Below are 25362 nucleotides of genomic sequence, written 5' to 3' on the forward strand. Positions count from 1 at the left end.
CGGACAGACTCGCCGAGTCCAGAATATGGACTCGCCGAGTCTCCAGCTACTCACGTGCTCGAAATCCCGACCCTACTCGGCGAGTCAGGCTATGAACTCGCCGAGTCCCTCTTGCAAAACTTCAAAATAAATACCAAGGAATTATCATACCGGAGACGGGTCGTTACAGCTAAGTGATGATATTTTCACCAAGGCAAACACCTTAGGAACTGGTAAAATTGATACGAATTATAGACCAGGAATTGGAAGAGAATCCTTTGAAATTGAACAAGCAAAACAGGAAAACATGACAAATTGTGAAAACTCTGAATCTACTCTACCAGATCTTTTCACATCTGTTAATGAGGAAGATCCAGATGACGAAACAGTTATCAACTGTAGTCCAGATGATACTGCTTTCAGTGTTTCCAAAAAGTCTTTCAAAAGAGTTGTAAATTCTGAAACAAACTCTGCAAGTTCTTTAACTCACCAAATCAAACATACCGATGGAACCACTAAACTCAAAAACTTTTTGAATGGAGAAAATTCCTCTTATGAGGATGGTAGTACTTCTATACCAACTGTTTTTCCTACAATGACTTCATCAATTGTTGGAAAAACTAGTCTGGGACAAAAATACTCCAAGAAACAACAAACAAGCAAAAAATCCATTCAAGTCACCAAAACCCCACTTATCATGCCAAACATTTTTGAAAACCAACCAAAGAAACCAGTTAAACCCTACGTCATACCTCATAAACATGTTTCCAAACAAAAACCAAAACCTTTTCCAAAACCTTTTGAAAACCGCTTTCAAGATATCACTTTTAATCATTCAAGGAACTTTAAAAAACCATCACATCAGAAAGTTTCAAACCATCATCATCAAAAAGCTTTTCAAAACCGCCCATCACATCCCAGATATGAAGAAAACTTTTCAAACAAACCTTCACATCTAGGATATCTTTCACCAAATCACAGATCTTATCAACCCACAGGCTTTCAAAAACAAATCACATTTTGGGTAAAATTGATAGATCAAATCAAACCTCAACCATTCCATCGTTATAAACTAAACCATTACAATAATGTGAAGTCAAATGATAAAAGAAATTCATTAAGCAAAGCACCCAAAATAAAAACTGACAAACCAGGACCCATTCAGATTTGGGTACCTAAACTTTCTGTCTGATTGCAGGTACTTAATGCTGGAGAACCCAATGATGATACATGGTATATTGATAGTGGCTGCTCTAAGCATATGACAGGAAACCGGAACTACTTACATGACTTCAAACCTATACAAACCAATCAAGATGTTACCTTCGGCAACAACATGAAAGCAAAAATCAAAGGTTATGGAAACATAACAAATGGTAATTTTACCATAAAGAAAGTTGCCTTCGTCGATGACCTGAAACACAACCTCATCAGTGTTTTTCAACTGTGTGATAACAATCTTGAAGTTATTTTCACTAAACAACGAAGTTTGATCATGGACGCCAAAACAAAAGATGTTATAGTTGATTCTGACCGTGCCGGAAATATGTATCCACTTGACATGGATCTTATCTATGGTAAACCCGATATATGTCTGCTATCTAAAGCCCCAACAGATATTAGTTGGTTATGGCACCGTCGCCTTTCCCATCTAAACTTTGGGTACATCAACAAATTAATCGGCAATGATCTTGTTCGAGGGCTACCACTTCTGAAGCTTGATAACGAAACTCTTTGTGCTGCATGTGAAAAAGGAAAACTTTCCAAATCCACTCACAAAAGCATCTCAGAATCTAGTGTATTCGAACCACTAGAGTTGTTGCACATAGACCTTTGTGGCCCTGCCAAAACCGAAACCATACAAGGGAAGAAGTACATTCTTGTTGTCGTTGATGGTTTCTCACGCTTTACTTGGGTCTTTTTCTTAAGACTAAAATCAGAAGCACCTGAAGAGATGATCAACTTCATCAAACAAATCGAGCTGAAGCTGAAACGACATGTTTGAAGAATCCGAAGTGATAATGGTTTAGAGTTCAAAACAATACTCTAGATTCATTTCTCAAAGACAAAGGAATTGAACATAACTTCTCAGCCCCATACACTCCACAACAGAACGGTGTTGTCGAAAGAAGGAACCGAATTCTATGTGAAGTTGCAAGATCAATGCTTATCTTCGTTGATCTGCCACAATACTTCTGGGCAGAAGCAATAGCCACAACTTGCTACACTCAAAATCGTTCCTTAATCCATAAACATCTTCATAAAACACCATATGAAGTCATTAACAACCGAAAACCAAACATCAAGTTTTTCCATATTTTTGGTTGTCGATGCTTCGTAAAGAACAATAAAGATCACCTTTCAAAATTTGAATCAAGGTCGGACGAAAGAATTTTCCTTGGTTACTCATTTTCTTCAGCTGCTTATGGAGTACTAAACAAACGTACCAGAGTAATTGAAGAAAGTACCGATGTTCATTTCGATGAAGTTTATGTCAGGAAATTGGCTCGTGAACATTTTGGTTCAAAAATGATTGAAAATATTTTTCAAAATCCAATTCAACAAACACCTTCTCCTGACATAGACATTGAAATCGATCTTGATTTACTTTTTGAACAACCAAAAACTGCTTACAATTCTGAACTTTTAACTACTTTAATTGATCCTACAGGAACACCCAATGAATTTATTCCACAAACAAACCAAAATGATGCAGATCAATTCGAGGGGGAACCACCAACACATACTTCCTCTTTGGAACAAACACCAAATCCTCCTTTAAATACCTAATCTCCAAATAGCCAAAACAACCCCGATGCATCATTTATGGGGGAACCTTCAAACCTATTCCAAGATGAAACTCCTGGAGAAGAACAATGGGATACTGAAACTCCAATTATTATAGCGGAAGAGAATCGCTTAATAAAGTGGACCAGAAATCATCCAACAGACCAAATCATCGGAGATCCCAACTTAGGCATTCAGACTAGAGCCGCATCCACAAATGAATGTTTATTTGGAGCCTTTTTATCCACGACTGAACCCAAAACCATACATTCTGCTATAAAAGATCCAGACTGGGTAAAAGCTATGCAAGAAGAGCTAGCAGAATTTGAAAGAAACGACATATGGAATCTTGTTCCTACTCCACCCGATGTTACTGTTATAGGTTCAAGATGGGTATACAGAAACAAGACTGACGATCAAGGAATCATTTGTCGAAACAAGGCACGTCTTGTAGTCAAAGGATATTCACAACAAGAAGGAATCGACTACGATGAAACATATGCTCCAGTTGCCAGAATTGAAGCAATTCGCATCTTTCTTGCATATGCTGCACATAAGAACTTCAAAGTATTCCAAATGGACGTTAAATGTGCATTCCTACACGGAGAGATAGATCGCAAAGTATACATCCAACAACCACCAGGTTTCGAAGATCCCAAATTTCCCGATCACAGCTTTAAATTGCAGAAAGCTGTCTATGGCTTGAAACAAGCACCCCGAGCTTGGTATGCCACGTTGTCAACCTTTCTCGAAGAATCAGGTTTTAAAAGAGGTTCAATCGATCCAACCCTTTTTCGTAAAATCTTTAATAAACATCTTTTAATTGTACAAATATATGTTGATGACATTATTTTCGGTTCTACTGATGAATCTTTAAGTGTTAAGTTTGCAGATTTAATGAAGAGCAAATTTGAAATGAGCATGATTGGGGAGATGACTACTTTTCTCGGACTTCAAATTAAACAGTCAACTGATGGCATTTTCATCAACCAAGAGAATTATGTCAAAAACCTACTCACTCGTTTTTCAATGGAAAAATCCAATACCGCAAAAACCCCAATGGCTTTTGGATACAAAATTGATGCATACTTAAATGGCAAACCCGTTGACCAGAAAAGATATCGTGGAATGATTGGATCACTCTTATACCTCATTGCCAGCAGACCTGACATCATGTTTTCTACATGTGTCTGTGCTAGATACCAAGAAAATCCTATGGAATCCCATGTAGTTGCTGTGAAACGCATCTTCAAATACCTTAAAGGCACTCCCAAACTTGGCCTTTGGTATCCAGCTAAATCCGATTTTCAGCTGAACGCTTTCACCGACTTAGACTACGGAGGATGCAAGCTAGATAGGAAGAGTACATCTGGTAGCTGTCAATTCCTAGGAGGTAGACTAGTGAGTTGGACTTCAAAGAAACAGACTTGTGTATCCACATCAACAGCAGAAGCTGAATATGTCGCTACCGCCAGCTGTTGCTCACAAGTCATATGGATGCAAACTCAACTGCATGACTATGGCTTCAAAATCTCACAAATTCCCATATTTTGTGACTCAATCAGTGCAATTGCCATTTCTCACAATCCCGTTCACCATTCCATGACAAAGCACATCGACATTCGATATCACTTTATCAAAGACAACATTCAAAAGGGTCATATCGAACTACACTTCATCAACTCCGAAGATCAAATTGTCGATGTCTTCACTAAGGCTCTCGATGAAACGAAGTTTCAATACTTCCTAGGCCGTCTAGGAATGTTAAATCCAGATAACATCCATCCTTAAACTTTTACTTTTTGTTTGTACAAAAGTGTTTTTACTTTCATTCAAAAAGAAAATTCAAAAACATTTGAAAATTGTTTTCTTTTCAAAAATACCAAAAACATTGAAAAAACCAATATTTCCAAAAACATTCAGAAAAATGAATCTTCAAAAATATAATAAAAGACTTGCCGTAATAAGATTTTACAGAACCTTGTGATTAATCGTCTCTTGACTTAATTTTCAGATGCTTATGCTCGATGAAGATTTTAAGTCATATTGATTCTCAATTGGAGTGAAGGTTCAAATCTCCTACTTTTCATAATGTATATAACTTTATTTCCTTCGAATTTATTTCATTATTGACGATTTTAAACACTCAAGGGACATAAGGTTAGGAGGTTCAGATGAAAACAAAAACCCATGTGAGAATTTGTGCCTCGTCAATCTAAATCATTGTGGAATTCATTTCTTGTGAGCTTAGGTGTGTCGCTATTGCTTATAAGGTATATCCGATTATACCTTGTCACGGTCTCATTTTTGCTTAGATATCAAAATGACCAGGGACGATACATTCATTTCTTACATACTAGACAAACTGTTTTTTATGCCACCAATCCCTACCTAGATATAAGCCAACCAAAAATGAAGTCTTGAGATCCCGTGATCCATCAACAAGAAAAGACGAAACGAAAAGGATTTCAACCATCACTTATTAAAGAAAACCAAAGATCTATCCAAATCCAATCGTCAAAGACGAAACAAGATAAAGACAAATCAACAAGAAAGCAAAATCATTCACCAAAGAAATACCAAACAAAACAAAAACTCTACATTTGGTATTTTCAAACAAAGTTTAACCAAATGGTTATTTCAAAACAAACATCAAAAGATCCCTTGATCTGTTTTTTAAACCATTTTTCACAAAAAGGGATATCTTAATCCCGCAAGATAGATACTCTCAAAAATCCCAATTTTCTCAAATGTAGCAAATTCTCGATGCTAAAACAAAATATCCTTTTACAACAAATAGATATTGATCAACAAAAAGGATACCATCAAAGAACAAGCTGCAACAACAATGGATTTCCCGGGATATTGTAGCCTTCATCACTGAAGATTCTTAGTTGCAAACTGCACTACGAAAATTGCTAAACACCTCTACATGTATTTCCTGACGGAGAGAGAGTGAACTTTAATGGCATGAATGAAGAAACCCGCTGAGTAATGCCGAAACCAGTCTTATGTGATTGATTATCTAATAATGAGACTAAGTGACCTTTCAGGAAAAGCATAGCTAAACACCTCCAATATGAGTGTGAGTCGTCAGAGAGAGATATCACTCATTTTTAGTGATCATTAACTTGTTCTGCTGCCAGAACAACCAAACACCCAAGTGAAGTGTGAGCTATACCTATGAGCGTTCATCTGAATCGACCTATTAGACCACTTGTCGTCATTAATAATGCTATAAAATCTTAAGAAATTTTTTTAGATACATATATGGCTACCCTTTGATAACCGAACCCGAGACTTTGATTCGGAAACAAATTTCTGAAAATCTTTTACATAAGATATGTTAAACCAAGTCACAAACTTTCAAATCAATTGCTATGGTTTTATATATATCTTATCTATTGACAAATCTTTTATCTCGAATCTTCAAAAGTTAAACTGTCCATATGATTATATCATATCTGTCCTTATTTCAGCAATGATCACATAGGGGGAAATTGTTGAAAAATGTTCTTATGTAACCTTGTATGTGACCATCACTGAAATAAGATGAACTGTTTTTATACAATCTAACAAATATTATCAGTTATTTCAGGTTGCATGAATGTGTGATAAAACGGAAAATACGAAAACGCGCGAATGATGAAAACACATATGTGTGACTAAACAGTTTCAACAATATATATATATATATATATATATATATATATATATATATATATATATATATGTATGTATTATATACATATGTATGTATTATATATGGATATATGTATTATATATATATATATATATATATATATATATATATATATATATGTTGTATATTGGTTGAATAGTCAAACAAAGAAGAAGTCAACAAAAGTCAAAGATGTAGAAGCTAAACCCATTCACACGTTTTTTTGCTCCTACTCTACATCAACTTGCAGCCAACCCTCCAAACACTCAAGTGTACTACAAGATATTTGTTTCTCATATATATACATGTGTATGTAGTGTGTGTTTGTGTTGGAGATAATAGAAGAGAGTAAGAGAGATAGATATGATATAGTGAGTTTTCCTTTGTAAAACTACACCCTCTCAATCTTCATCCTTAGAGCTAAATGAAGAACACCAAGATCAAACAAGAAGCTAAGTGAAGAACACCAAGATCATCAACAATCAAATGAAGAACACCATCAACCATCTTCATCTTCTTCATTAAAACTAAAGGTTTTTCATCTTCACCACCTTTGTTCATCACATCATACACCACCAAATACTTTCCTTACATCAAAACACCAAAACACAACCATGAAACAACCCAAAACCTTCTGCATCAAGATCAACCACAAAACCCATCACTATTCATCATCATCTTCATAGAAATTCCACCACCTTTACCACCTTATTTTAAACTCCTTCCAACCTCTAAACAAACTTGAAAACATCCTCAAAACACCATAACTCCATTACCCTAGCCAAAAACATCACAAACAAAACTTACCTTCAAATCACAAAAATCCCGAAATTGACTCAGACACGAACACGCCCCGTGTTAAAACCAAGGAAAAATCAACACGCACCGTGTTGCCCTCTGATTGCCTTCTTCATGCTTCTGTACCTCAACACGCCCCGTGTTAAATCCAAGGCTAAATCTGACACGCCCCGTGTCAACATCAGCATCATGAACACGCCCCGTGTTCAGCAATGCTAAATCAACACGCCCCGTGTCAGCATCATTCATCAAGAAAACCCTCCAAAACCCTCCTACACAACCTGTGTCACTTGTGCCTTATCTTACATGACCCGTGTGCATGTTTTTACCCAAAAGTACCTCAAATACAAATACATAAACTCATGTATTTTGTACCCTTTTGTAAACACTTGTTTTACATAAAACCGAGCTTTAAATGAACTTTTTGTTACTTATCCATTGCCGAATTGATCTTTGAACAAATATCGACCAGTTGCTCCAAGAGTCCCAATATCGACCAGTCCATTCAAAGAACAAATATCGACCAGTCGTTCCATGAGTCCAGTTCAGTCAATTTATTGACGAACCTACTTGATATATATTTATATACTTATATACTTTATTATAACATTATGTCATTTAAATATAGTCATTTATATTATTTATAGCTTTATGTCATTTAAATACATTCATTTATATTATTTATAGCGTTACGTCATTTAAATACAGTCATTTATATTATTATAGCTTTCAGTCATTTATAGCTTTCATATTTATACTTATTCCGCAATTATTATTCTTTATATATATCTATATCTTATACCTTTAACTTATATATTTGTCACACGGTAACTGGTAACCGAGCCTTTTGTTGTGTTGATCAGATTTTTATATTTCCAACAATCGGTATCTGAGCTGATATAAAAGGAATAATATCCAACAGTATGCTTCCTGCCTTATATTATTGTGATTTAATTTTTGATGTGGCGTTGGCTCTTATTTCTTTTCAAATAGATTATGCTTTTGATTTCTATTATGATTTCTGAAACAGAGTCAAAATGGTCATTGGAGAGAAAACAATGGGTGTTTGACAGGGAAGGAAAGGAAATGAAAAACAATTTTTTGGCTAATATACATATCAGAATGAGCAGTTTTTTGGCTAATATCTATTGGAATGGAATTAAGAATTCCAATTCTGTTGGAATGGAATGACGAATTTCATTTCTGTTGGAATCACAGAAGTTGATGCTTGAAGAACGGACCACAAAATTGAAACGGACCTCATTATTCTTTTAGAATGTATTAATCGTTGTTAGATTTTGATGTAATTATTAACAATTGTTACCCGTATTATATAAGAAATAATGTATTTGTTGTTTTTATTCTTCAATTGATTGTTCAAGAATATGTTATTCTACAAGAAATTTTTAAATTCATGATTGTTCAACAATTTTTGAATATACTCATAAACATATTCTGTCAGAATGTCCGAATTAAAAGAATTATAATTCGTAAAATCGGATTTTTAAAATTAATAGAATCTATGATCCCTTAAAAAATGCAATTTTCCTTTATTAAATATATATTAATTGACTAAATCACCTTGTAATTAATTAAGAAGATTTTTTCAATTATATTTAATTCAATAATATATATTAATTACTTTTCTTAAAATAAGTAAATTTGATTGACCCATATTTATGAATACAATAACACAATAATTAATTTAACAAAATAACCTATATATATATATATATATATATATATATATATATATATATATATATATATATATATATATATATATATATATATATATATATATATATATATATATATATATAGAGAGAGAGAGAGAGAGAGAGAGAGAGAGAGTTAGGTTCAAATGTTTTCACTATCTATTGTGTGCTGGACCAATCATTTTAGTTATTTTAAGAAACTAATTAATGCATATTAAATGCTGAAGATGTAATTAATACTCATTATATCTTCAACATGTAATATGCATTAATTACTTTTTTAAAATAACTAAAATGATTGGTCCAGAATCAATCATACATGCACACAATAGATAGTGAAACAAAATAACCTATATATATATATATATATATATATATATATATATATATATATATATATATATATATATATATATATATATATGTTCAAATGTTTTCACTATCTATTGTGTGCCTGTATAATTGATTCTGGACCAATCATTTTAGTTATTTTAAAAAAGTAATTAATGCTTATTAAATGCTGAATATGTAATTAATACCTATTATATCTTGAACATGTAATATGCATTAATTACTTTCTTAAAATAACTTAAAGTGAATATACCCTTAAGGGTATATAAGTTTAGGTACCCAAACCCACTATAATACGTCGTTTGGTTTATATATTCATTATAATGTTCTTAAATTTCAACCCCTAACTTGATTTACTTTCAAGATTTTCGAAATTTCACTATTATCTTCCTCTTACATCACATTTTTATGCCGAACGCCTATTAGGCTATATATATTATACTTGAAAATGAAAATTATATAAAAGGAAGATAAACGTAAAATTTATAAAAATCTTGAAATTAAATCAAGTTAGAAGTTGAATTAGAATAACAGTGGATAATTACAATGTGTATATATAATACAAAACGACGTAATATGATGAGTTTGGGTACCTAAGCTTATATACCCTTAAGGGTATATTCACTTTTCCCTATATATATATATATATATATATATATATATATATATATATATATATATATATATATATATATATATATATATATATATATATATATATATATATATATATATATATATATATATATGCCCGTCCCCTCCCCATCCCCGATCCATTACCCGTTAGGACAGGGAATCCTCGATCAGTTCGGTTCCGGTCCTCGTGGATAGTAGGGAATCCCGATCTGTTTGCATCCCTAATGATGCACCTTTTGGGAGGGAAAGAAGATTACATGTGAGGAAACAGGAAGACATCAACGGAACCTTTTGCTGATTAAAGAGAAAGGTGAAGGAGGAAGATTGGGACGGGGAGAGCGGAAACACCATTGTTTCTTCCTATGTTAGTACCATACCAAAAAAATCGCCAGTTCATACCGTAAGGCATATCGACCACCTTTATGATTATTGATTATACCACCGTTTATCACATTGTCGAATAAAAGTGCGACGGATAGTTAGTTATTGGTTTTTAATTTATTTTCTGTTTTATAACTTTCTTTTACTTTATTTTTATAATGATAATTAATAATAAACTTTATTAATTACTTTATAACAAAATAATGAAGCGTGTTTATGATTTAAACCTTAAAAGTATATAATTCAAAGGGTAATTCTAAAAATTGAAGGGGTCTAGGTGGAACTATACTACCATAGTACTATAGCCAGAGCGTTACATCGCCTGACGCCGGCCGGATGGCTGCACATCAAATCATGAAAAATATTTGCTTTTCCTACTATACTACATTATTACCCTTCGTAGTAATCAATCGAGACCTTTTTTTTAAAGCTTTTCGAAAATCAAGCGAAAATACTTAGTGCCTATGTTTGTTTTTTTGCTCAGAATACGATTGATACTGTATTTACTTTTTCTTGCATATCAAGTCAACAAAATAAATTAGACATGGTGATGAATTTCCAGCAAAAGATTAATTGTATTTACTTTGCTTGCATATCAAATAAGAAGTCAGGCTAAGCTTTTCTCGGTTAGAACCTGAACCGACAAGTACTGGTGATCAATTTCGAGCAACCAGTTTCGCAAGAATGCTACCCTCTGTCTACTAAACTTTCGGAGTTCTTCTACAAGACATACATAACCATCCAAGGGTTTTCCATTATTTTCGGCATTGTATCTTTCATACCCAATTTTTAGCATGTCCTGATCACGATAGGGAAGATTGTCATGAGACTCCCCAGAGCTGGAACATGAATGGTTAAAATACTCCTTGAAAACCCGAAAGCATTCCTTGTTCATCATAACTGGGAAAGGATGATTCATCGCAATCCTTTCATTTGCTCTTTGTAATGGAATTTCTTGAGGTTGTTGAGGGTTTGAGGTGCTTAATTTGTTGGCTTTTGAAGACAATATAAACTTGAAAGTACTGCACTTCCCTAGAGGAAATGGGTGGTCGGCATTCCTACCATCTCCTCTTTTGTTTTTGTAACCTGGATAATCCTTAATCTTGAACTTGACACATTCAAGCAATGTTAAGCAATATTGGGTTGCTAATTCTTTGATGTTCCAACAGTAGTACGGGCATGCAGTCTTGTGGGTTACATGAACTTCACCATTCGGACGCAACATGCCACTTGCGTTCCTGAAAAACCCACGAACCAAACTTCTATGCATCCTACAAGCAACACCACCAAATGGGTGATTTTTACATATCCCTCTAGAATTTAGGCCCTAATGTATATGTTTGAATAGTTAACTTATAAGATTTGGAGTAATTAACTAAAGGAAGCTTACATGATGACCAAGTGATCACTTTCTTTCCCTAGAAAGCCGGCATGTGGGAAATTATATACTATCCGGTCAAACTTTCGCATTCGAAGATAAGCATCAAGTTTCATTTTGGTGGAATCAACCCCATGTAATAGTTGAGCTCCAAAACTATCCAAAATTTCCAAGTTTCTTTTTGCTCTCTTGTATTTCTTGATAAGAACATCTTGCAGAATCAAAGTATGCCCAAATCACAAGACCAGTATGTCATTGATCATGTGTTTATTTGAAACAAAAAGTTCACACTTTAAACAACAAAGAGTATGAAAGCTTTTATAATATGGAAACCTAAAGATGAACCGAGTTGGTTGATAAGTTGTGACGTACTATACAAGACTAGTATATCTTCAACTGTTTTACTTTTTCCTTTAGTTAAAATTTCTAGTTTTATTATTTTTATCTATTTCAACCTTAACAAAAAATATTTCAAGAAAATTGATATTATTAATTATTTGTTTATAAAATCAAGTGTCATATTTTCTTCACTTATCACAGAAAACGGTCTTAAAAGAAATGATATTCCTCAACAATAATCTACTGATTTATCATTAAATGCAACAAAAAAAATGTTACATGCATATTTCATACTAAAATAAAAAGTTGTAGCATGTTTGTAGAAAACATTTTGTTACAAGAAAAAAAAAACATTAATTAAAGCTTCCTGAATTTAGCTAATAAAATAACAAAAAAAAAAGACTTCATTACCAAAGAGTGCACATAAAATCAGGTTTGAGAACTAAAATAGCAAACTGATTATGGAAACCTTAATTAGCGACTAATTACAGTTCAGAAATGGAGATTAACAGGTGATGAAAGCACTGATTCATTACCATAAGAATCGAGAGAAGAGGCTACAATGTTGGAAGCAGACCCAAAAGACATCGCCAGACTCACACAGAAAGAGAAATCTCCTTCTCCAACTAACAGTATCTGATGATTCGAAGAGTAATGCTTCGCCCATTTCTCTTCGCCATCTTCATCGCTAATTCTCTTCATCGACATTTTCCGTAGTACATGCTCCCCTGCAATTTCCACCACTGTTAACGATGTTTTCGACTAGAGAGAGAAAGGCGGAAGTGGAAACTGTAACGGTGTATGAACGCAAGTGATATAATCCAAAAAAAATAAATAAATAAACAAACAAACGTTGGGTGAAGAATTACCAAAGTGCCACTGGAATTTTGAAAAGCAAAAATACAATCTAAAATATCGATTAAATTATCCGAAGGGTACGTGATTTGACATTTCCATCATAGAGCGTTTGCGGCGATAAAGATCTCGCTGTAGTTCTACTTAATTGGTCCCCTTCAAGTTTAGACTATTATCAATGGAGCTCATAAATTTAAGGTCCCGATAAATAGAAGCTAAAAATTAAATTAAATTTGGTATTTGATAACAAAATTACAAATAAAATTAATTATTATTATAGTGTTAAAACAAATATATATTAGAAGTTAAAAATTAAGTTAAAACGGAACGCGTGTGGCATGTTGCATCCAAACGGTGAAGTTCATGTAATAAATGCACACACATTCTACCGTTGGAATATCAAAGAATTGGCAATTCAAAGTGGTTTAACATTGATTGAATGTATGGAGTTCAAGATTGAAGATTATCCTGGTTATAACAACAAAATAGGAGCTGGTAGGAATTCCGACCAGCCATTTCATCTAGGGGAGTGTAGTACCTTTAAATTCCTAGTGGCCGCGAAATCAATTGCTTCACACCATAGAACCCCTCACAACCTCAAGAAATTATGTTACAAATAATGAATCCAATTCCAGTTATGAAGAAGAGCAAGAAACACACATATTTTGTCTTGGACATGCTAAAAATCAGGTTTGAAGCATACAAAGCCTTTGAAAGATACAATGTTGAAAATCATAAGAAACCCTGGGATTGTTACATAAATGTTTTAAAAGAGCTTAAATACGAGTTTGGAAGATACAATCATTTGGATAGTTCCTTAAATCTTTTAGACGAAGAGCTGCACAAACTTATGGTAGAATTTTTGATGGGTTGACACTTGTCTTCTCATTTTGCCTAAGATAGATTATATTTTTATATTATGTTCATAGATATGGCTGTAAAGTGGGCTCTGGAACAAAATCCATATAAAATGTGATTGCTTTTGTATGCTTTTTATAGTGAAAGGGCATGATTTTACGTAATATCTCATTCTAATTTGTTATATGTATAAGAGTAAATTATATGAATGGTCCCTATGGTTTAGGGTGATTTGTGTGTTTGGTCTCTAACTTATTTTTTTAATTAGGAAGGTCCTTACTGTTTGCTTTTGTACGTCTTTGCGTGCTTTGCTTAATCTGGTTTGGTTGAGAAGTAAGGTAGGACAGAGCCGCGGTTTGAGCAATAAGCGTCCGCCTTCCGGGTCCTATATTCTAGTTACTAGCTTCAAAGGAACTACTAAAAGAAGGAGTCAAAGCATCGAAGAGTGCTACCTACGAGTGAGTCACCCGCCTAGTTACCTGTCCTTATGAAGGAAGGTGTACATGAAAGTCTTTACGGAAGACCATCAAATTACTGATTAGGAAGGTCTTTAAGAAATGTGTTTGGTCCCTAACTTATTTTTTTAACTAGGAAGATCCTTACTGTTTGCTTTTGTAAAGCGCTTGGTCCCTGTCTTATCTAAAAATACCATTTTCCTTTTGATCTTTTAGTTTATTTAAGACAAAATTGCAAAAATGGTCCATGTGGTATACATTTTTTTGGAGTTTTAGTCCAAACCACGACTTTTTTGGATTGGTGGTCCTTTTGAGCTAGTTTGTTTTCAGTTTTGGTCCCTGTCCAAACTAAAAAGACTATTATACCCTTAATGAATTTAGTTTTCATATTCTTTCACTTTTTAAAATTGTTATTAATATTAAATATAAAAGTGGGTCTTTCTCTCTCTCTCTCTCTCTCTCTCTCTCTAACACACCGTATCCCCAGATTCATACACATTGTACAACTTTTATATAAATTCAATTAAGAAATCTTTTATGCTTCCAAACCCAGAAAATGAAGAACCAGATGTAGCTCTCACAGTGGGGGGATGTGATGGTTGATCGGAGTCTTCACAGTGGAAGCAACTCAAAAAAGAAAAAAATGGCAGTGGTGGTGATGGATGGCGCACAGTGGCAGTTATGTTGTGTTGTTCGTTTGTTTTTTTCTAGAATAAACTCAGGGAGAGGGACGAGGAAGGTGGAAATTGATATGAGGGGAAGATTATGACAGCAATAACAACTGTGGTGGGTTGCGTCGACGAGGGGTGGCAGGTGGTGGATGAAGTAACTCGACAACGGCAGCTCGGTAGTGGTGGGTCAGAAAGTCTCATGGTGGCAATGAGGTGGTGACCTTGCTGCCATGTTTCTCTTCTGTCGGTAACGAAACGAGAAGGAGAAGGGGGAGGGAAAGCAGGTGGTTTGGTGGTTGGAGGTTGCTCCGGAAGTTGAGTGGAGTTAGGATGGTTGTTTACGATGGGGAGAAGGTGGTGGCAGTGGGGTGGTGTAGCTTCTTCCTGCTCGTTTTCTGGCACAACAATGGAAGGTGGCGGAGCTGTGGTATTTACGATGGTATTTAGTGGCCGACGGGAGGCTAGCAGGTGGTGTGGTGGCTGCATCCACTCTTTGGCTTTGTTTTTCCGGCAAGCCTAGAGAGAGAGAGAGAGAGTGAGAGAGAGAGAGAGAGTGTGTGTGTGTGTATGAGAGTGAAAGAGAGAGAGAGAGAGATGTGGGCCCCAAATTAGTTAATTATTTTATTTTTCATTTAATTAAATAGAAAAAGTATAAAAAAATATATCATAAGGGTACAATAGTCTTTTCAGTTTATTGAGGAACCAAAAATGCAAAGAAACTAGCTCAAAAGGACCACCAATCCAAAAAAAATCGTGGTTTGGACTAAAGCCCCAAAAAAAATGCATACTACAAAGACCATTTTTGCAATTTTGTCTTTATTTAAATAAATACACCCTCAACCCCACCCCATCACCTTACTTTTCCTACCCCACCATTTTTCCCTATCTAATTACACGAATGGTTCCTAACAAATTAAAAATCCTTCAAAGGCATGCATGTATAACTTGTATACTAGTGAAAATCTATATTTTATAGTGATGTTATTAACAACCCAACTATCAACACACATCCTCCAAGAACCATCTTTTTTTTGGAACCAACAACACCGGAACAACACAAGGACTTAGGCTTTCATGAATATAACTCATTTTCATGAGTTCATCAATTTGTTTTTGCAACTCCTTTGTCACTTCAGATTACATCTATAGGCAACTTTATTAGGCAAAGGAGCACCCAAAATAAGGTCAGTTTGGTGTTCGATACAACGGATTGGACGAAAACCCCGGTGGTAATTCGTTTGGAAACACATCTTGAAACTCCAAAAGAAAATCAATAATAGTGTTTTCTCCATGCAACATCTTCTCCACCTTTACATGCTCTTTGGCCACAAGCATGTAAATCACATCACCTTGGTCAAGATTTTGCTCTACCTCCCTTTCACTAGCAAACATAGAAAGATTAGGTGTAACATCTAGATATTGAGGTAATTCTACTTTTAACCCTTGAAATGAGAGTTTATTGCATTTTGGCCCTTAGTGGCATTTTCGTAATTTTTTGAAGTAGGGTGCGTACGCTGGGCGTAACCCTAGGTACGTTGGGTATACGTGCTGAAAACACAAACCCTAATATTTAGGGTTTGGATCCTATTTAAGCATCCTTAAGTCCCAAGTCCTTTTTCTTTCATCAGCTTCCAGCCCCAACTTCGACCCTTGCAAACCTTAATTCATATTTTAGCATTCTTGAGCCATTTGTGGGTGTTTTGGTGTTCATAGAGGATGAATAAGGAAGAAAGATCAAATTAGAAGCTTGGAGCAATCTTGGATCTGGAAGTTTTGCACCTTACTACATCTTCAGAAGGTATATAGTGTAACATCCATAAATTTCATAAAAAATTTATACTTTTTCAAACATTCCAAAACCATCTATTGTGTACAAATTATTTTCAAAATAATCCAATATCAGAGTTTTCCCAGAAATCACAACATGAAAAATGAGGAGGTGTACGATCAAGCCTTCACCTTGTCGCGATCATCTGAAGTACCTGAAACAAAATCCACAACTTTAAGCACGAAGCTTAGTGACTTCCCTCAAAATACCACACAATAATAACACACATATAATAATAGCATACTATGGGCCTAATCAACCATCAGGTTGGAATGCCCCAGGCCCTCAACCATCGGGTTGGAATGCCAACATACTATGGGTCCACTCATCCTTGGGATGGTATACCCTCGGCCCTCAACCATCGGGTTGGAATGCCCACACACTATGAGTCCAATCATCCTCGGGATGGAATACTCTCAGCACACAACCATCGGGTTGGAATGCCCACATACTATGAGTCCAATCATCCTCGGGATGGAATACTCTCGGCCCACAACCATCGGGTTGGAATGCCCACATACTATGAGTCCAATCATCCACGGGATGGAAATCTCTCGGCCCACAACCGTCGGGTTGGAATGCCCCAGTCTGTTGGCTCATGCACAAAGCAGAAAAGCCTCAACCACCAATCAAACATATTGTAACTCCCATAGATCCGAGCTAGTAAATTTAGAGATAATAGGGGTTGAAAATGACTTTTCGGCAAAAGATTATTTAGAATAAATAATCTTAAACAAGTTTTAGTATATATTACAAGGTTTCCGTACATATAAAGAGCGCCGAAATCCGAGTTATAACGAAGAAGTTATGACTCGTCGAAGTTTCGCGACGAAACCGGCACGGCACCGGGAAGTGTAAATAGTGAATTTACGATAGAGTGAATTTTAGCCTTGGTGATCTAAACAAAAGTCGTAGAAAATGTTAAACCGAGAGTGTCCATAAAAAGAACGCCCAAATCTGACTTCGTATGAGGAAGTTATGATTTTCTAAAATTTAGCATAGCAGTGCACAGCCCGAAAATTCGAATTTTAGATCGGTCGGTTTTCAGCTAAAATAATCTAAACGAGAAATGAAGATATCATTTATAGGAGTTAAACGATAAAAATACAGTAAAAAACGGAGCTTGTATGCTAAAGTTATGGACGAAGCTTAGTTTCTACTTTTCGAGCGCGACAAATTTGATACAGTTTTGTAAATCCGAGATAGATTGAGAATTAGCCAACGGGGTTTAAATGAAAGTTATAGTACTCGTAAATACCAACGTGTGGATATAAATAAAGTCAGAAACGGAGCTCGTATGCGAAAGATATGGACGAAGCTTAGTCGCTACTCTTCGAGCACGATAAATACGATACAGTTTTTGTAAATATGAGATAGAAAGAGAATTAGCCGATGAGGTCTAAATGAAAGTTGTAGTCCTCATAAATACCAACGCGTGGATATAAAGAACATAGAAAACGGAGCTCGTACGCGGAAGATACAGACGAAACTTAGCGGCTACTTTACTATAAAATCTCTATAAATAAAGGGTGAACCCTTCATTATTTCTTCACACCATAAGCATTTCTTTCTCTCTCTAACTTCTCTCTAGTCTCCCTAAACCCCTCCCAAGTCTAGGGAACCTCCCTAGCACGAGAAGAAAGCCCCAGAGCACCCGACAGCTTCGAGAAGAAAAGCTTTCGGCTCGGAAACGCTGCTCCAGCGAAGCCCGGTTTTTAATAAAAACCAGTTGTTTTGTCGAGAAAAATTGTTTTGAGATAACGAAGCGTTGTGTGAGTTCGGAATCACCACCTAATCAAGTTAGTGAATAGTTACTTTCATCTTACACATAGATATGATGTATTTTATATAAAGTACGTGTTATGTGTGCATATTATCTGAGTACTTGTTGTCTATGCTGGATGAACGTTTTTATACATGTTTTAAAATGATTTAAACTGTATACGTATTTTATATATAAAAATATGTTGGGGATGACATGGGTAGATGAATGATGAGAGAGAAAAGATGATGTGAGTAAACATAGCAGCTATAGACTTAGTGCCTAATAAATAACACTGGCAGCTGTGGACTTAGTGCCTATTGGACAAACACTGGTAGCTATGGACTTAGTACCTGCTAGGAATTTGTAGCTATGGACTTAGTACCTACTAGATAAACACTGGTAGCTATGGACTTAGTGCCTCTTGAATAAATGTTGGTAGCTATGGACTTAGTACCTGATAGATAAACGTTGGTAGCTATGGACTTAGTACCTAGACACCGGTAGCTATGGATTTAGTACCTGATGAATGAACTTTAGCATCTATGTAATTAGTGCTTTACGAATGAGCATTGGCAGCTATGGACTTAGTGCCAGTCCTATAAACCTGGAAGCAAAGGACTTCGGAATAAACGAATGCATGATAGATGACTCTTAGGATAGATCCTTAAGAGTAAAGAAGATAATAGGGATGGGTAATTGGGTTGACTGTTTGATTGTTTAAACATAATAATTATATTATTGTGGGTTGAATACCCTATGTACTCACCAGGTTTCCCAACCTGACCCACTCAGTTTATTTATATCACAGGTGTTGATATGAAGTCACATTACACTGAGAGATTAAGGAGATATAGATCACTAGTGATAATGAATGTAAGTTCTGTTTATGCTTATGTTTCTATATTGACGATGACATCCCAAATGTTTTTAAATGAATAAAAATACATTTCTTGGGAAACGCTTTGATAACATTTTTATCATGTTTTACTGGGAACAAATTCCACAACACTTTTGTGAAAAAATATTACTCTGATTTTCAAACAAGCATAAACAAAAATCGGTCTTTTTTGGCCGTGAAAATGGGGATGTCACACATATGCACATATATCAGATAATCAAATAACAGTCTACAAACAGTCAAACCAATCTACAGGTTACTAAGCATAGCAATATCCTATCTACCAGGATCCCGATCTAACAGATCATAACCACATAGAGACATCCTTTCTACCAGGATACTGATCTAACAGATCACAACGGTAATAAAGAAGGATAACAATCCAAAGGGTCGGACTTGGTGCCTTCAACCCTTGAGTATAGTGAGGAAAATTCACCTCACAAGTAGTGCTGAATCAAGAAGATTAAATCCTAACTCTCAGCTCTGATCTCGACTGCCTACAACCACCATGTGACTCACTAAAGTCAAACTTAGTTAACCAAGGTTAAATTCTAATTCAACAGTCAAGGTCAACAGTCCATGTCGACCCAACTCGTCAAGTGCATCTGGTAACTCGTCGAGTTCCTTCAGTGTTTAGAAAATTATGAAAAAGCTCGAGGAAACTCACCGAGTTACCGGAGCAACTCGTCGAGTTCTGCAGCATCCAGAAAGCGGGAAAACCAACGCATCGAGTTGGCAGAGCAACTCATCGAGTTTTCCTTCCTTAATGCATTCAGATACTTCCAAGCGAAACCAAATCCCCATACTTTAGATATGGCCCCCTAGGACTAAGATACCACGTAAAGTTGTCAACTCTATGTCCATGCATGGCATCAAAGGGGATAAAACAATCAGATAAGGCTTATCAAGGGCTTTAGGGCATGAAGGAGGGCCAATACTTGATAAAGCTTGGAACTTTAGGCTTAAAGAGCCACAAAACATCCAGATCTGAAGTGGCAACTTCAAACAATGCATCTTTCCAAGACTAACTCTAATATGGACCAAGAATAACAATATCTTTCCATAAAAGTAGATCTAAGAAATAAGAGAAATGGGTATCGACTTTATACCTCAAAATGGTTGCCACAACAGAGCAAACACCGGATCTACAGCCTCTCCCTTCAGCCAACTTCTTCAAGCTTCTTGTTCCTTCCAAAAGAGCACCAAAAACCACTCTTTAAGCTTACACACATACACAATAAAGGCAAAAGCATGAACTAGGGTTTTCTCTGGACAAGGAGGCAATGAAGGAGGCCAACAATGAGAGTTAAAGTCTTAAAAAGGGTGCAAACCCTAAAAATTAGGGTTTTCATGTTCAGTCTTCAACTCGTCGAGTTGGGACCTTCCAACTCGTTGAGTAGGTCTTGAAAAGTACGTGGTCATTAAAACTCAGCACTATGAGTTGGCGGCTCCCAACTCGTCGAGTTTCCCTGGGAAAATACATATAAAGCTTAAAATTCATTCTTGAAAATTGGGATGTTACAACTCTCCCCCACTTAAATTCAATTTCGTCCTCAAAATCATCCCTTACCATCCTTGGCATGCCCGACATCCTGAGGGGCACATCCACAACCATGACACTCGACGTCCTTTGAAGGAGACTAAACCCATAAGAAATCTTTTCAATCCGAGGAAGACGAATCCATAAGCCCATGCAACAAAACAACCCTACTTCACCTGAAAATCTGCAATTTGGGAACTTGAATTTAGTCTGACTCCCCGACAGACCGCTCATACTAACCATCACTAATTTCATTCCCTTTATTCCCTAAGCGGACTACACAACCCTAGAACCTAAGGCTCCTACCAGAAAACAAAACCATGGATCTGTTGGATTAGATGTCTAAGCCCATAACTATTATTGGTATGTACTCGACCCGAGAGTAGCATGGTCCATTTGGGTTGCATGACATCGGAACAATTGGATAGACAGGTGAGAAAAGGTTATTTATGATTTATATTAATATATTATAAGTTCTAATTTATTAATATGAAATCATATTATTTAATTAGTATTGATCAAAAATTAATTTGAAATTAATTTTGTGATCAAAAGAGACTAATTAAATAAATGGGGATTGATTATGTAAATTATTCATTCTTGTGTATGTATGCATGTTGTTGTTTGTTATGTTTATATGGTGGTACTTTGGGGGAAACTCACTAAGTTGGTTGACAGTGTTTGGTTATGGTTTCGGGTACTTCAGAGGTCTATGGCAGGCGAAGGCATAACCGTACACATCCTGATTTTATATTGTTGATCTTGGGAGACTCTGATTTTAAATAATATTTTGGAAACAATGGTTTTGTAAACACTTTCATTAGTAAATGGTTTGTTTTAAAAAGTTTTAAATTTGTTGTGATTTTTGAGACGTTATAAGTTGGTATCAGAGCCTTGGTTTGAGTGAATTGAAGGAACACCCTTGGGAATCCAGTCTAAAACTAAGGAACTGCAAAGGTTTTAAAAATAATTTTCAAAAATTGGTTTAAAAAATAATCAGGAAAGGATGTGATGTGTACGATCATCCAGAGCCAGTAAGTAGACCCCAAGTTACCACACTGTTATTTGATATTATGTTATGGATGCCTGATAGCCTAGGGTTCCTTCTTATATGAAATTGAAATCATTACTATAGTTGCTTGGTGTATGCATCATAGTTGTAAATAACTAAGATTCTATAGCCTGAGAATGTTTGGTTTAGCCTTATTTCCTGTTCTTGTCAGATGAAGTGCTTAGGGTAGAATCATGTATTCGACTGTCTATAAGGTCCATTGTTATGTATGATTAGCATAGATGAGCGTTGAAGGGTTAGTGGAAGTTTCATGGATGATTTATGTGGGGCTAGAAGGTCGGTTAAGGAATGTTTAGCCACTCTCTAGGGAATGAGGATATGATGTATGTGTATCCTGGTTGTTGTATAGGTTTTGAGTGGTTGTGATGCTTCTTAGGGAAAATACAGGTAGGTGTAGAAGGTAGTATGGGTCCGTACTACTGAAAGCACAAGACCCGTATGCATCATAAGGAAGACCCGTATGTGTCACAAGGAAGTCACAAACCCCGACGGGTAGTCTTATCATGTAGTTGTAACAGTGTGTCCAATGCCATTTTGGTGCATTTTGGTTCGATTCGATAAAGAGCTCACGAGGGGATCTGATTTAGGATCTGGACCTGATGGGTAGGATAGGCCGGAATGGATTGTTAATCAGATATGGGAAATAATTACCCTTGAAGTTTCACATATATTGCAGGAAGGACGGTCGAGTATTATGGATCGGACCGCTGGCAAGCTAATTACCAAGTTCGAGAAGTGAACTGCAACCTTGAAGACTATGTGGATGGGAGATAGTTGGGATAACTATTGGAGAAGATAGCATGTTTTGATACCAGGATTCATGGCAATATTTCTATATTCATCGGTCTCTTGGTTTTGGTTGTCCGGGCATGAGAATGGGACTGATGCTTATTGGAGCCTTAGTGGTCATGTCAGTTGGGTTTGAATGGTGCATACATGTGATCTTCAGTGTGGGAATACGTAAGAGGATTGATGTGGTACGGAAGTCTGGTTTGCGATCAAAGGTTGTTTTCTTTTGATGTAGGCAGGTCAGGTACCAGATTGATGGTTGGGATTGCAGACGGGGAGTGTATGCTTCTTTCTGGATAGCAAGTTGGTGTTTTGCTTATGCAATTGCATGAATTCCTTAATGTTAAAGGTGGTTATTTTTAGAAATTTTTGAGGTCCCCATCTAAGATTCAAAATCTTTTGAGTTTCCTTGGTCTCTATCAAGATGATTATATTACGTTGAGATATATCCCAAGGATTAGGGATGCTATGTATATGGGTGAGCCGATTAGGATTTTTGGTTGTTTGCAAGGTCATTTGGTGGTAGTTAGAACCTAAGTGGGGGAGAGTTGGATATTTTGTTTAGAGGAGCAGCAACCTGTTCGAGTTTTGGTTTCAGAAGAATGAGTCATAGGGAATTGTGGTTCGGATATGTGAAACTTTGGTTCATAATTTAGGCTAGGCAGGAGTGCAGAGCAAGTTGCCATCAGATGTATGTAGACAAGAATCCAAGAGTCGTCTTCTTGGCAATAAGTTATTAGACAAGGGGCTCATTGTAGGTAGTGGCTCCTTAGAAGCATCAATGAATTAATAAAGATTCATTTGTGTCACTCGGTTTGAGTATCGTTTATTGAGAGATTTGTTAGCTTGTTGTATAGCTTGATATCTACAGTCTAGGATGGGCAATTGTTGATCGGTCTATTAGTTTCAGAGTTTGGTATATTTAGTTCCACATGGGTTTATTCATTAGTATATCGTGTCATGAGATTCATCTCTTATGCATCTTCGATCATTGGTCATGTTGTTCATCATCTATAAGGCGAAGGTTCTTTGAAAGTTTGTGTTGTGCCAGTTGTGGTGTGGAATTTTGGTCATGTTGTTCATCATCATTGGTCAAGTTCCGTATGTTTTATATTTTATTTGTTCTCTGGGTATGTTTACCCTCAACTGTGGTGTGGAATTTTGGTTCATAGCAAGCTCAAGTTTGGCAGTCGTCCTTGGTTATTGGAAGTTCAGATGTTGGGGTAGCATTGTTCAGTTTGTCAGGTGTGACTTTGATCTACAAAGAATCTAATTTTGGCATGTTGTGTCGATAGGATTTATAGTGGGGTTGATCCAACTAAAGTTTTGGCAGCATTTCTAGATCACCTTGGGAGTCTTCTCGAGCTAGTTACGTATTGGTGGAATCTGTTCGGTTTCAATCAAGGTGTGGCATCTGGTTTTGGTCGTTCATAAGGATGTTTCTGATAACGGTTAAGGATCGTCATTTCATTAGATCTAATGACACTTCACCCTTTGGGTAAGGTTGTGAGGAAGAAGGAATGTAGTAGATCTAGAGATGGTTATGTGCTTTCCTTTGGGGATGTATATTGTGGTAGCTCATAAAATATGGTCACGAGGTGGTGTATATGAACTGAGTAAGATAACATGAGAACACTTGGTCTGAATTTATTGGTACGATTCATAATTGGTTTGTAACCCTTGAGTTGGAGCAAGAATATAACCGTATATCCTATTCATTGGTTGGTTCGTGTTTGGTTAGTGTCGAAAGGAATGTTGAATGGGTTTTATGTAAGATAATGGTATGATGGTTGAATATCTTTACACCCAGTAGTCATCCGATTGAAACTCTTAGGTCTCAGATTGTTAGCCTTATTGGCATGGTTAGATGCAGTGCGTTGTTCTTGGGAGTCGGGAGACACAGTGACCACCTGTTTTGGATCATGTGGTCAGGAAAAGTTATTTAGAATGGTATATTATTTATGCATCAGAAGTCTCTTAATGAATGGTTGCTATGGTGGACCCTATCTTCTTGTGAGTTGTCTATTTAGAGTTGGTTTCCAGTATGAGGAGTTGGTTCTAAAATATCGAGTGATTTGTCAGGTGGAGGTACACCTGAGCTGATGAGGATTTCGATGCAATGCGTTGATTCTTGGATCGACCATTCTTATGCCTATGGGGACAGTTCGTTGGTGATGAGTTGTCAGGGAGTCAAGAGTATATTTAAAGTTTTTAGGCGGAATTCGTGATCAGAATGTTTTGAGTATCTCTTCATCATGTTTTGGTGATGTCCCTAATCAGGGACTATGGGTAGGTTCGACGAATGGATGATCATCAGTCTTCGGGTAAGGTTTCTGAGAACAGACCGATGGGTTCCCAGTTTCGGGAAGTATAGTGACAAGGATGGTTTGTGATTATAGTACTGAGAGTCCCCGACTTGTGTGGTTTTCTCTGGAAGTTGGGCCATGTAGTTAGGGAGAGAAAGAAAAATGTTGCGTTGGAGCATTTTCAAGTTATTGGGTTGCTTGTTGACAATTGGGGGTTTCCGAGTGGTCTCTTGAGTTTTATTTATAAGATGCCTTGATTTCGAAATGATTAAAGAG

The 25362-nt window shown here is 36.1% G+C and overlaps 2 protein-coding genes across 2 annotated transcripts; one reads left to right on the forward strand and one right to left on the reverse strand.

Moving 5' to 3' along the window:
* Positions 1–286: 286 nt before the first annotated feature.
* Positions 287–2769, forward strand: LOC128127439 (uncharacterized). The gene is made up of 3 exons (XM_052765911.1): positions 287–562; positions 1178–1777; positions 2092–2769. The coding sequence occupies exons 1-3, from the start codon at positions 287–289 to the stop codon at positions 2767–2769; spliced, it is 1554 nt and encodes a 517-aa protein (XP_052621871.1).
* Positions 2770–10887: 8118 nt separating this feature from the next.
* LOC111884763 (heavy metal-associated isoprenylated plant protein 41) lies at positions 10888–12757 on the reverse strand. The gene is made up of 3 exons (XM_023881079.2): positions 12586–12757; positions 11723–11921; positions 10888–11603 (listed from the first exon to the last, which is right to left on the reverse strand). The coding sequence occupies exons 1-3, from the start codon at positions 12755–12757 to the stop codon at positions 10940–10942; spliced, it is 1035 nt and encodes a 344-aa protein (XP_023736847.1). The 3' UTR covers positions 10888–10939.
* Positions 12758–25362: the final 12605 nt, after the last annotated feature.

This window comes from Lactuca sativa, chromosome 7 (assembly GCF_002870075.4).
Source record: "Lactuca sativa cultivar Salinas chromosome 7, Lsat_Salinas_v11, whole genome shotgun sequence".
In the NCBI taxonomy this organism is placed as follows: Eukaryota; Viridiplantae; Streptophyta; class Magnoliopsida; order Asterales; family Asteraceae; genus Lactuca; species Lactuca sativa.